This window comes from Hydra vulgaris, chromosome 02, assembly GCF_038396675.1.
Source record: "Hydra vulgaris chromosome 02, alternate assembly HydraT2T_AEP".
Classification (NCBI taxonomy): domain Eukaryota; kingdom Metazoa; phylum Cnidaria; class Hydrozoa; order Anthoathecata; family Hydridae; genus Hydra; species Hydra vulgaris.
In genome coordinates, this window is record NC_088921.1 from 52,978,796 (window position 1) to 52,992,851 (window position 14,056).

At 26.0% G+C, this 14,056-nt stretch overlaps 1 protein-coding gene across 2 annotated transcripts in view; it reads left to right on the top strand.

The window, feature by feature from the left end:
- The window catches only part of LOC101240283 (BLOC-2 complex member HPS3), a 44,610-nt gene that overhangs the window by 14,953 nt on the left and 15,601 nt on the right, over positions 1-14,056 (top strand). For both annotated transcript variants that reach the window (XM_065791354.1, XM_065791355.1), the window contains exons 9-13: positions 707-814; positions 4,615-4,711; positions 4,781-4,829; positions 10,727-10,820; positions 13,945-14,016. In XM_065791354.1, the coding sequence (XP_065647426.1) occupies positions 707-814; positions 4,615-4,711; positions 4,781-4,829; positions 10,727-10,820; positions 13,945-14,016 (420 nt within the window). The remainder of the gene's footprint in view (positions 1-706; positions 815-4,614; positions 4,712-4,780; positions 4,830-10,726; positions 10,821-13,944; positions 14,017-14,056) is intronic.

A 14,056-nucleotide genomic window follows, 5' to 3' on the forward strand; every position in this document is an offset into this window, starting at 1 on the left:
TGTAAATATGTCAAATGTTGTAAATATAAATCTGATATAAAACCACTAGTGGTTTTATATCAGATTTATATTTAATTTGTTTAGGTTCAATATTTGAGTTGATTAAACTAAACATATCTAGGATTGATTTTCTATCTTCCTCTTTAGCACTTGCAATATCCAAATCTTTTGATGCAATTATACTAAAAATTATTACATTGTTTTCCCTTTTCTCTCTTTTTTTTGTTTTGGCAGCAACAGCATTCATAATATGCAATTGCTCAACTGACTTTTTTAATGGTATTCTGCCGCTAACAACATTTGCACAAGATATTGAGGTTGGTGCGCTTGGAGACTTAACAGTTTCTAAAGCTTAAATTTACTAAATTTTCTAAAATCCTTTCTAACAAAAGTGAATTGCAATTTTTTAGCTCATCGATTGTCTTGTTCAACGCTCCAATTATTTTGTATTGCTCAACTTTATAAGTATTGAACTCAGTTGACATTTACCATTATTATTTGCTTTAACTTTATTAAACCTTTTTTACTTGTAATAATTTTGTTGATAAAATTGTACGCAAAAACACGTCTTGTCACTTTAAAAGTAGAAGTTCGAAATCCCAAAAAAGTTCAAAATATATACTATGCTCAATTTTATAAATGATAAAGTAAAAATCTGTAAATGAAATAAATTTTATGTTTTATCATATCTGTTTTCTTGTTTTAGAAGTATGGTCCTGGAATGATTGTTTATTTAAATGAAATGGTGCTTGGTGATAAAAAAATGTCTGGCAAAAAGTTTTCGTTAAATGACAAAAAGCTTTGTCTTGATAAAGTAATTATAAATAATTTACATTTATTTATCGTTATTTTTTTGTGTATTTTTTTTCTTCTGCGGTACAAATTTAATTACAAGTACATATCAGGTACAGATTAGGGTTTGCAATCCCAAGATCCCGTTTAATTTGATAACCCCTAATTACCTGGATTATAAAAATATCCCGGGATTTAAAAATTTAAACTACAATTAATACCTGGGTTTATTGATTAATACCTGTGTTTTTAATTTTGTCAAATAAAATAAAAGTAATATTAAAGCTATAAAGTTTAGTACCAATGCAATATTTTCATTATTGATTTATAAGTTTAAAGTTTAATCAATCTTGTATATTACGACCATTACTGGCACGTTTATTTATAAATAGTAACAAATAGTTTTGATTATTTAAACTAAATTATAATAATAATACTGATAGCAAAAATAATAGTGACAATAAAAATAACAATAATTGGGAAAAAACTAAAAAAATTAATTTGTATTGATTTATGTTGTGTTTTTGTACTAATAGAGTGTATTTATTTAAGTTTATTGAACTTTAAAAATTCAACTTAATAAGAAAGTTAAAATAGTTAATAAATTCTTTCATTTTCTTGATTTGTAAAATAAGGATGCCATGTCAAATTAAATCAAGTTCAGCATTTTCTGCGCAACAATGATAATGAAACAGCAATGTTTAAACTAAGCCCTTGCAAAAAAATATTGAAAATTAATGCCGGATCAGCAAAAGCTCTTCATTCGCATCTATTTCAGTTACATAAAATAAATTTAAAAGTAGAATTGAACATGTTTTTTTACTCTGTGGTTCTTCGTCTGATGTTGGACATCGGATGAAGAACCACAGAGTAAAAAAAGTAAAGTTAGTTCATATTTTTCATCCAATATGAATAAAGAAGACAGCTTTTTTGAGGTACTACCAAGATTAACAGCTAAAGATAGGATTTCTTTTAACTTAGTATGCACTATTGATATATATATGCCTATGAGGCAAATTGTCAACATACCCAAATCTCCAAAAAATGGTACTAGTTTTCTCAAACAATATAAAGAATGTTATAAGAAATGAATTAAGACAAAAAATTAACAGTGGAACTAAGTTTTCAATTTTTTTGATGAGTGAACGTCTATTTAAAATACCCGTTACGTGAATATCAATTTACACAATAGAGACAATTGGAATTTAGGTTTAGCAAGGATTGTATCTTACTAAACCTAAATTCCAAAAAATGTCATGAGACAATTGTGTAATTTGAGACAATTGTGTAATTTTACTTATAAAAAAATCTTTATTTAATCAAAGATCGTAAAACAAGATGGAGCAGCCTAATATCAATGCTTAAAGAGTTTCATAAGTTAAAAAAATTGCATAAAAAAGACGCTTGTTAATATCAGTATTTATGATTCTATAAAAATGTTAGAAAATGAGTATGAAATTGTTTCTAGTGAATTTCTGAATTAGTAAATGTGCAAATTCCAATAAAAGCAGAGGTAGAAGTGCTTTGTCAACGTGATACAAACCTTATAACTGCTGATATTATTTTAGTTTATGCAAACTAAATTGTAAGAACTGAATACTACAACAAGTTGTCAACTTGTTGATCAATTAGCCTCCAGAGTCAAATAGCGAAGGGCTGAATTAAGTAGTCTACTGCACTATCTAAATTACAGAGAAAACAAATTAATGCCCATAGGTGAAGTTTTTGAAACATCTTTAAATTTTAAAAATAAAAGAATAATGTTGAAGCTTCTAAATAGATTAAATTTAACAAATTTAAATCACTACAAATTCATAGGACAACATTAAAGATATTGTAAGTAAAGAAGATGATGAAATACCAAAAAGTGCAGATAATGAAATGCTGAAAACTATCAGTGAGCAACTGAATGAAGCCCTAGAAAAAGATTTTCTAGCAACACCCAGAAATTCTTCTTTAAAGATTAGACGAAAATCTTACTTCTAAACTATCAAAAAAAATGTAATTGTTTGAAAGTGGTTGTACTTGGGGTGATTCAGAAAGTTTATGATTTTTTAATGAGGATAACTCAATGAACATCAAAAAGGACATTTTCCTCCACACATTTTCACACCACTATTTTGTAATAAAATAAGAAGTCGCTTAAGTGATAATAGTTTAGATAGTTTGAGTATTCTGCAAGCATATTTTCTAAAGACAATAAATAACTTTATGTACAAGTTTAATACATTTTACTGCAATATACTTAATTAAATTTTATTTATTTATTATGACTTTTATTTGTTATGACTTATTTTCATTTAGTTTTAAAGCATAAAATAATAAGGATTTCCTGGTTAATGGTTAATTCCGAGAATCATACAATTCAGAATCCCAGGAATAGAAATTTTCTGGATTTTTGCAAACCTTGGTACAGATGAGTTCATTAAAAATTAAATAAATTATAATATTTAATTTTTTTAAAGATAAGAATGAGTTGAGCCAGTTTTTTAATAAACTCTTTTAATCACTAGTTGTTTAGACCCTCATTAGCCTTTTTTTTTTAATTTTAAGCAGTGGTCACTGACCATAAATAAATTTTAAAAATATAATTTTTAAAAGCATAACTTGCTTTTGTCATATCCTTCAATGGCATGTTGTGGACAAGATTATTTAGTTTATTATTTTCCGTTTGCATGATTTTTAAAATCTTTAATTGTGCAGAATAAAAAATTTGAAGCTTTAAACTATCAAGCAAAGAAAAATAAAAAAAGTTAAACAAATAAAGAAAAGTAATAAATAGTATGTAGTAACCAACTCTACATTTTTGTCTACAAAAAGGACAGTAGTAGAATCATATTTTAAGATAATATTCAGATCGCAAAACTCCTCTGTCTTTAGCACTAGAATTGTACTTTAATTCTGAAAGTTCACTGACGTTGAGCTTTTAGAAGATGAAGTAGAAATCTAGAACTTCTTGACAATGATAAAGCCATTTTTAAAATCTTGAGAAAAAAAAAAATCAAATGTTACTTTTTTCAGTTTTAAAGTTCAGTGCAGAGTTTTAGTATTATGCTGTAGTAAGCTGTATATATGCAGTAGTAGCTGAGGAAAATAAAGTTTTAGTGCTGAAAAAAAAAGAATCATTATTTTTAAGATATTTTTCAGATTTATGGGATTAATGCAGAAATTTTTTTTTTCACAACAAGAACTTTAAATTTGATTCTTTCAGATCATAACCAATTTAAAATGACCATCACATTTTTAGCTGTCAAAAACTGATCAAATCAGATTTCAAATTCTTATTGGTTAATCTTTAATCAGTTTTTTTTTTATACAATTAAAAGTTTTATTTGGTTGTAAGTTTTAATAGCATGAAAAAATGTAAAGCAAATTTTTTAAGTAAGCTAACACATAAGGGGCCTCTTTCAAATGTTGAAAAAGTTGGCTGGTATTAATAAATAATGATGTTTTGAAAAATCATCAATTAATATTAAAGTCTCTAGACATCATTACAACCTTTTTTTAGAAAAATTTAGAAAAAGATTAATTTTTTGTTGTTGTTGTTTTTTGTCGTTGTTTTTTGTATTTATTTGTACTTGTCATTTTTTATTACTGTTTCTTTTGTTGCATAATATGTGCAGAGTGTAATAAGGTATTAGTAAGCTTGTAAAATTTCTAAATATAACATTTTTAATAAGTTTTATTTTTTGCATACTAGTTGTTAGCAAGCATAATATTTAGTAAAGTACTTATGTGCATAACTTGAAAACTTTGTGACCCAAATTTTATTTTATTTTTTGATTATGTTTAAGTTAGGGTACATGTTTTCTTTTTTTTTAGGAAGTTATAGTTTTCATTCTGGATATTTTTTGTGATTATAAACCATTTTTGCTTTCAAAAGTTATTTTCGATTCTCAACTAAACAATATACAACCAGGTAAGTTTAAGTTATTAAACTTTTTCAGGTCATTGTCGAAACAAAATTATTATGTTTTGTGTTTTTTAGGTCTTGCTCTGGCTTACTTATCAAAGATGAAGTTCAAAATTGATAGCAGGTTCATTTATTTATTGATTTGTATCAATAGTAATCAATGAATTAAAAAAGTAAAAAATGAATAGTAATCAAGCGTACTATTTAGTAAAGTCTCCAAAAAAAAAGATACTTGCATGCATTACTTAAAAATTTTGTGATACAAATTTTTTGATTGTTATATAACATATTAGAACTAGAAACAAGACAATACAGAGACGGATAATCTTGTCTTGTGTGTTATCGCTTATATACTAATGTCAATACCAATTATAAAAAGAATCGAATGGTATTGAATAATTGCATAATCTGTTTTGATATCAATAAGAAAAAAAAAGGATGAATAAATTGAATAAAAGGACAAATTTGTAAATTTATTATAAACAAAATACAGTTGAGATTCTTTAAAATAAGTGTTAAAATTAGGGATTGTAATACCGGTTATCGGTTTACCGGTAAATACCAAAATTTGGTTCGTGTTTTTTACCGGTAAATTTTTGTTATTTACCAGTAAATCAAGCTTTTTGTTATGTAAGGATTGTTTTAATTCCTAATTGCTGAATATTTTTATCTAATAAAGAACGTACTATAAATATTAAATAAATTATTTATTTTCTTGTCAATAGATTAAAAATTAAAAAATATAAAAGTGTAAAGCATTCTTTTGTTTGAGCTTAATGCTTGAATAAACTTAATGACTCTAATTAAAAAATGTTTGAAATAGGTGTTGGCTTGTTTTGCAAATTTTTTATCGTTGAAGAAAATTATTTTTTTGAAAAAAAGCCTAAAGAGTTTAATATAGCTTTGTCAAATGTTGTGTGCATAGTATCAGACAGAGCTGCTGTTAACAAGAGAGTGGTAAAGTTACTTGATAAAAACCATCAGTTATGTATCGTATATGGCCTACAATTGGCAATGATAAAAGTACTTTATAATATTAATTCAACAGATGTACAAGATGGTAATGTATTACTTAATGTTGACTCTGATTCTGATTATTCGGAAATTTAACTTGAAAATTTTGAAGTAGACCATGAAGATATCAACACTACCCAACTTGTTCTACAAAACGCAGAGCTAAATTCTTTAATTACAAAAATTCGGAAAGTTGTATAAGTTTTCAGAAAATTGCCAACCAAAAATTAGGTTGGCCGTTGAAACACTCTGCACTGAAAAGGTTAATTTATATGTAGCCAATCTTACATTAAAATTTATGTTAGACAAGTTAAGTAATCAAAACACTTTTTTAAGTATTGCACTAAAAAATGAATTAATAAGTTGTATTAAAGAAAGAAGAATGATGTTTTCAGACGTGTTACACTATATAACAGACCCTAATGTTATTATTTCTGTAAAAGACAATTATGGCATTTTTAACATCAGCAGTAAAGCCGTAGTTATTAAAACTATTGTTGACATTGTAGAAAATATTTTGTACAATAATGCTGAATCTGGTGAGAGTATTCAAAGATACCTAAATAAATCAGATTCAGATTTAAATAACGAACTCATTACTGTTAAACCAAATGCTGATTTTTCTATGAAGGAAAAACTTCATCTTTTTCTTTAAAAACAAACGAACAAGAATAAAGGAATAACTACTTTAGAAGAAAGTAATACAAAAGGTCTAAAAGAAGTTATAAAAAAAGATTTGGAATACTTTTTGAAGTATTTGATAAAAAAAGATTTGACTTTTTGAAGATTTTGAAGTACTTTCAACAAGAAAATATACAAGGGAAGTACATTCAAATAGTTTTTGACTATTTGATGACCTTTCATCCAACAAGTGTTGAACCTGAAAGAGTATTTTCAGAAGCTGGACTAATTTGTACTAAAATTAGATCTCAATTAGGAGACAAGACATTCAATAGTTTAAGTTTTCTACAAAGCTAATTTTTGAAAAATGATATTTAATAAAAATGGTTTTATAAAATTTGTATTGTTTTATTGGTATATGATATATTATTGATAAGTTTATGTAATAAGTAATTTACAGATTTACCGGTATTTCAATTTTCATTTACCAAATTACCAGTAAATCAAAAAGTCGGTAAATTTACAAACTCTAGTTAAAATGCTAAGTTTTTCAATGAAAATGAACCGCAAGCAATTCATTTTGATCTTAAACCAAATTAGAAATTAGAGACCCTTGCAGTCTGGGACATTGAGTTAAAATCATTCACGATGATATCGCAAATGTTTTTAACTCAATGATTCAAATAAGTTGAATCAAAAATCAAAGTTTCTTATTCAACTTATCATACTAAGTCTTCAGCTATATCAACAAAATACAGTGCATCAACAAAATTATTCAGTTTATTCCTAATCAAGTCAAAGAAGTACACACATTCAATGACCATGCTGTTCCTCAATTTAAAAACAAAAGCATTATGGCTGCAATGATTGTATTTGTGCTTCTGTAATATTGTGAAAAAATTATATTTGATTTTTTTTCCATCGATGCACAGAAAAAAGTGGTTGACAGAATAAGAACTGCTTAAGCAAACTGCTGCACTGAGTATCAAATCTAGTCAAGTATCAAATCAGGAGCCAATTTTGCGCCAGTATTACACTTGTCTATGATACATATGTCAGAAAGCAGCACAAGACAGCAAAAAAATTAACATCATTGCTTATGGCTTTTTTAATAACTGTTTGATTGCATAATAAATAAATTACAACAACAAAATCTAGTTAGCCTAGTTGGAAGTGAAATTCCAGAGAATGTTCCATTTAAAAAATATATATGTATGTATATGTATGACTGATTTAGGGTTATATAAATGTATATATATATAAGTTAAGTTAGTGTATTCTACAAATAGAGTGCTCAATGTTTTTAAAGTACAGACCAATAATAAATTATTTTAAAAAATGTCTAAATTTCTTCTACAATCTTTTTCACCTTCTGGAGGTTTACCAGGAAGAATTACTATTTATCAGAAAATTTATAATATAAAAAAAAATTTTCATTGAAAGTTCAGAATTGTTATAAATTATTTTAAAATAACTGTAGTTATATCGCAACTAGGAAGTTACATTAGCTGCATTATTTTTCAAAAAATTTAATGTGAAAACGAATTCTTAAGAATTAGGATAATTTTAGTTAGTAATATGTTTTATAATTTTTTTAAAAGTTTCTGAAATAAAAAAAAGGATAATCATGTCTGCATTAAGAAATTAATTCAGATTTTTTGTTTAATAAATATTCTTGCCCCAAAGAAAATTTACGAAACAACAATTCTATTATCTAAATTATTTTAGCAATGTTTTGGCCTTCTATATTAATTGCATTTTTTAATTTTTTAAGTGCTTTTGCATGATTGTTAAAGACATTATTGCACAGTATTTTACTGAATATCAGTAATTTAGCTAAAACTAAAATAATTTGCATATAAATTCAAATCACTCCCCCCTAACTTAAATTCTTTCAATTAACAATAAACTGAATATGCTCTTAGAAAAAGCGCAGTTAAAAATTTTGAGTTAAAATCTGAAACAAAAACTGCAAAAAAGTGAAATAGAAATAAAAATAGACATTTAGTTCAATAGCAATTCTAAAAGCTCTTCCAAAGCAAATTTGCTTCAACAAATATTGGATAAGAATTTTTTTTTTTTAAATTAATAAATGGACATTTACCTCTCTATTATAAATTGCACAAAATTTTTCTCAGAAATACTATTAAAGTAAGTTATAGCTGTACAAAAAGTATAGAAACAATTATAAAAGGGCACAATGTTGTACTGATTAATAAAAATGAATTTTATTTTAAAAAAATACTTAAAGGGATCTCCAAGTGCCGAGACAAGTAGTGTTCATCATATCATAGATAAACATTAGAAAATAAGTTAAAAGTTAATTGAACTTTCCAAAACAAATTATTGAATAAGATATTAACAAAAAACTTCTTAATTTTTAATGCCATTTTGTTTCTGGCAAAGGAAAGTTTCAACTCTTTGATTATTTTTATTTTTTAAATCAGGTCTGATTAATGCGCTTATATTTGACATCAATAAAAAAAAAAATTTCAAAAAACTTAAATCAAGTTTTAATTGCAGGGGTTTCCTCTTTGGCGGTTAAATGAAAATATAATGTTCAAGTTTTTAATATCAATTTTATATATATCTAAAAAATATATATTAGATCATTTTAAAAACGATTTCTTGAATTAGAAATATGAATTATTATAAACATAAGTTAAAAATATATAAGATCATTTTTAAAATGGTTTCCTCAATTTATTAAAAAAATAAAGATTTTAAAATCTTTTAAAATTTAACCATGTTGGTTTATATTGTACTAAGTGTTGTATATAAAAAAACTGATTACTTATTTTCTAAAAAAAATATATTTATCTTTATTATGTATTTTAAAGTTCGCTTCGCATAAATTGCTATTTTTATTATGCTAGTTTATTTAACTCAAACACTTAACGTTACGTTGAACAAACAACAAAAACATGTTACAGCGAATGTATTTTATAACCACCGCAGACTAAATATAAAAGGAAAACCCAATTTGATTGTGTAAAACTGAACTGAGTAATGATGCACATTAGTGGATGCTCCCATAAACGACATAAAGTTGATCAACAGATTGAAAAACAATAATGACACAGCCATAAGTAAGATTGGTTTGAAAATGATGGCTTGACATGCATGGTATCTGAGTCTGGAAATGGCTACAATTGCCATTTTTTCTTCGCTACTATCAAACAGAGAAAAACAAGAACTAGTTGACAACATGATCTCTGAATGTGGACCACACCTTTTAAAAGACTTGCCATCTAGTGCAACTGAGCTTTAAGCATCTCGAGTGTTCTTTTAAACAACTGGGTGTGATATTTTTAAACAACTGGGTGTGATATTTTTAAACAACTGGGTGTGATATTTTTAAACAACTGGGTGTGATGATAGTTTTCTTAGTGCATCAGTAGAAGACTCGACCAGAATTTTGTCTTATGAACAAGCGCTGTCTATAGTCACCAGACTACCATGCGTAAATGACTGTGCTGAACGGGATATAGCACTCATTAAAAAATTTAATAACACCACCAAGGATGAAAATCAAAAGCAGTATTTGCTACAATTTGTTGAGCAACACTGCAAAACATTCGGCAAGCTAATGAGTCAAGAACTGGCGAATATTTGATAAGGCACTGAATCTTGACTTATAACAGACTAGTCTTTAGCTTATATTTTATACTTTGTCTGGAGTTATTAAATTGTTTTATTACATATCAAAAGAAAGTTAACTGTTCACTGTTCAGCATTCAAGCTCACTAAACAAGCACTCGTCAGACATTTCGTCAGACACTTTTGAGCCATACACCTCAAAAGTTATATTTTTCTGGGACACCCTAATATAATATAATATAATATAATATAATATACAAGAAATTACATATATATATATATATATATATATATATATATATATATATATATATATATATATATATATATATATATATATATATATATATATATATATATATATATATGTAATTTCTTGGTCATAATTAATTTTGATATAACTACAGTTATTATAAAATTAGTTATAACAATCCCCAACTGCTTGTGAAATATTTTTTTTATAACTTGAATTTTCTGATACTTAGACACTATTCTTGTTGAACCAACAGAAGTAGAAGAAATTTAGATAAGTGTTTTTACTAATATGTATAATATGAGGCATATAGATATGCATTTGCTGACTCTTTTTTCCAATTTAAATCAATATGGGTTGTTTTTTTTCTTTTCTTTTGCAATAAGAAGCAAAAAGCAAAGAATGTACTGAAGCCTCAACAGCTACCTTTTTCAGTATGAGGTCAGAGTGCCAATCTAAGTATGCTGTTATATGTGTATATTTGAGAATTATTTCAAATGTATTGCAATTTAATTACAAACCTCAACATTTAGATTTCGTCCCTATGATTATTTGTGCTATGCTATTTTAAATATGGAGCTAGGAGATCCAACTCAATCTGAAAATTGTCTCAAAGAAATATCAGAGGTATATTTAAAAATACAATAAATACATATGCATATATAGATATAAATATTTGTGTATTTAGATTTGCACCACCCAAATATATTTTGCACACTTAAAGTTTAATGATACTGACTTAAATTTAAACAGTCTTTTCAGAAAATGGAGAATAATGATAATTAAAAGAATAATGATAAAAACAGTTATGTTTTTGCTGTAATAAAAAATTCATCATATCTAGATATTACCTGCACAAGGCCAAACCCTCAGTCATTGTATGTACCCTCACACTTAGGCCTGCAGTCATTTATTATGGTTCCAGTGGTTAATAGTTCTATTAAATACACCTTACTTGTAATGTTTTCTATTGATATTTCTATTTTAAAGAGCGCCTAAATATTTTTATTTAATTAACTTTTTTTTTCAGATTTCAAAACATCTTCAGTTAAATTTCATTTTTTGTATCATTTTTTGTGTCAGTTTGGGCTTCTGAGGCTGCTAAGAACTGTCACCAAGATCATGCAGGCAGAGTTGAGCTCCTTCTTTGACATTCTAACACCAGATTATCCAGCTTTACATTTATTGCATTTTTAGTCTTTTAATCTTGATTAACATTCTTTCACCACGTGATGCTAGACTTTTTCCACATTTTCTAAACCTATTTGGTGTCAAGCTTTTTCTGTACATTTTGTGCAAAAAACCCATAAAATACCACATATGGCTATTTCTTGTTAAAAATGATTCTTATTTGTTAGAATAGACTTTTGTCAGTTCTAACAAATAAGTTTTGTTGATTTTTTACAATAATAACTTATTTTTTCCCATATCTAAAACAATACATTTCACAACAGCTCCACAATTAAGGAGTTGCTTAAATACTCATTTCTTTAAAAATATCACATAAAATAAAATTATTTATACCCTAAAAAGAAAAAAATATTTAACAAACAATATTTTCACAGATTTAAATAAGCATGCTGAAGATAACTTTAAAAAATAAGTTAAAAACTCTGGTAATAAATTCAAGAAGTTCACACAGTGACAAGGTTAGTAACATGATGACATCATACAAAATGCCTGTCAAAAGTGAGTCTTTATATATTAATTACTACAGTTTTAGGCCTGTATTTTATGTTATTAATAAGTTGTTAATAATAAATGTTACTGAAATAGGAATACCAGAGGTATTTATTTATTGACTATTGGGTTGAGACATTTGGCAGGGAGGATTATCTATGGGTAGATTCCTCTCTGCCAAATGTCTCCATTTGGCAGGGAGAAATCTCCAGATTGTATCTTTCTGATACAATGTAAAAATACAATCTGGAGTAACTCTCCACATGGTATCAGAAAGATACAATCTGGAGAGTTACTCCAGATTGTATCTTTCTGATACAATGTGGAGCTTTACATTTTGTTATGTTTTATAGATAATTGTAACTAATTCAATTTTGTTTAATAGTACACAAATATTGCACACACAAATTGCACACAATTATTGTAATTATAAATGCGTTACACAATTATAAATGTGTTAAGTGAAGAATAGTTAAAAAAAAGTTTATGATTCTTTCATAGCATTTCATATTATGTTTTATTAAAAACAAACAAGTCAAGTAAATAGTATATAAAAAAATTATTATGCTTTATATTTTATAAAGTTACATTTGTTGACAATATTTTTTATGTTTTGAAGTTCTTTATGTTTTAAATTTAATTGTAGGGTTGTTTTTGATTTATTTTTGTTTGATGTAATAGTACCATATACCATATATTTATACCATATAATTTAAAAAATGCTCCTTAAATTCTTTTGTAAGCAGAAGTTTTTTTTTATTCATATTTTTAGTTATATAATTTGATTTAAATTTAATAATTTAGTCGAAATTTTCTTTTAAATGCATAAATTGACTATATAAATTTTAATTTTAAAATATAGTATGATTTCTTGCACTCCTATAGTTCTATATAAAATTGTATAATTAAAAGTGATTAATTGCAAAAATAACCTCTGAGGATATTTGATTTGTGATAAATACACAATTTTAATATTCCTGTAATGAATGAGTTTTTGTAGTATTGTGGATAGATGTGTAAAAGCAGAGTTGCAGGTTCAAGTATATGTTTTATGCTTAATAACTGTTATTATTTTTTAATAATAGTTATTATATATAATATTTATTATTCTTATTGTTGTTTTTTATTTAATAGTTTAATAGTTATATTATTATTAGTTATCTTTTCATCAATAATATAGACCATAGACTGCAGCTATGTCTATATCATCCAAGAGTTTATGTTTGGTTAGGTCCTCTTTTAATCAAAAGGCTTTTTTCAATTTAAAACAAAAAAAAACTCTATTGTGTAACAAAATCGAACACCCTTACCTAGATAATAATAATCAGGTTTCTATGCGTTTTGTTTGCTCAATAAATACAATAATAATTGTGTTGGCTTATATATATATTGGTGATTTTTGTTGTTAGTTTCAAGCGCGGATATAAGCAGGATATATGGACAGGCTGTTCCATAGCACAGAGATCCCTTTTAAGTTGGGGCCCTCACCAACCAAAGAAAAAAAAGACTTTTTTTTATATTGACAACATGATTAAAGTAGAAAAAAAAAACTGCATTAACTCTATTAGTAAATTTTTAACAACTCCCTAAAAAGTGTTAAAATCTCAACATAGATAACTATCTTTGTTAAAATTTTAACTCCTTAATGAGTCTTTAAACTTTATCTAATAAATTTAGTAAACTTTATACTTCATCTCATAACATTTTTTTTTTCATATTTTAAGGTAATCAAATGAATAAATTTTTAGACGAAAAGCATTTTTTGACAAATGAAGGAAATCTTATTTTTAAATATAAGTTTTGTTAGGGTGTAGATTCATTGTAGTTTGGATGTAGACTCATTACAATTAGAATGTTGACTCATCACAATGAAGATATGGGGATTGCAGTTTCATTAAAATAATATACATTGAAATTTTTTTAATGTTCTTTCAAATTAATTTTTCAGTAAGGGATTTCAAAAAAGCTGTTCTTTTACCAACTTTTTGTTATATCGAAAACAAAATTTTGCAAACAAATTATTTAGTATTTTCTCTTCTTTTTTTATATTTAATGTTACATCTTTGTTTAGGATTCTTTAGCAACAGTTTGCATTAACCACTATGACTTGTTGACATCTAATTTTACATCTCCAATTTGCCAGGTATCACATATTTATGCCAGGTATTGCATATTTATACTCT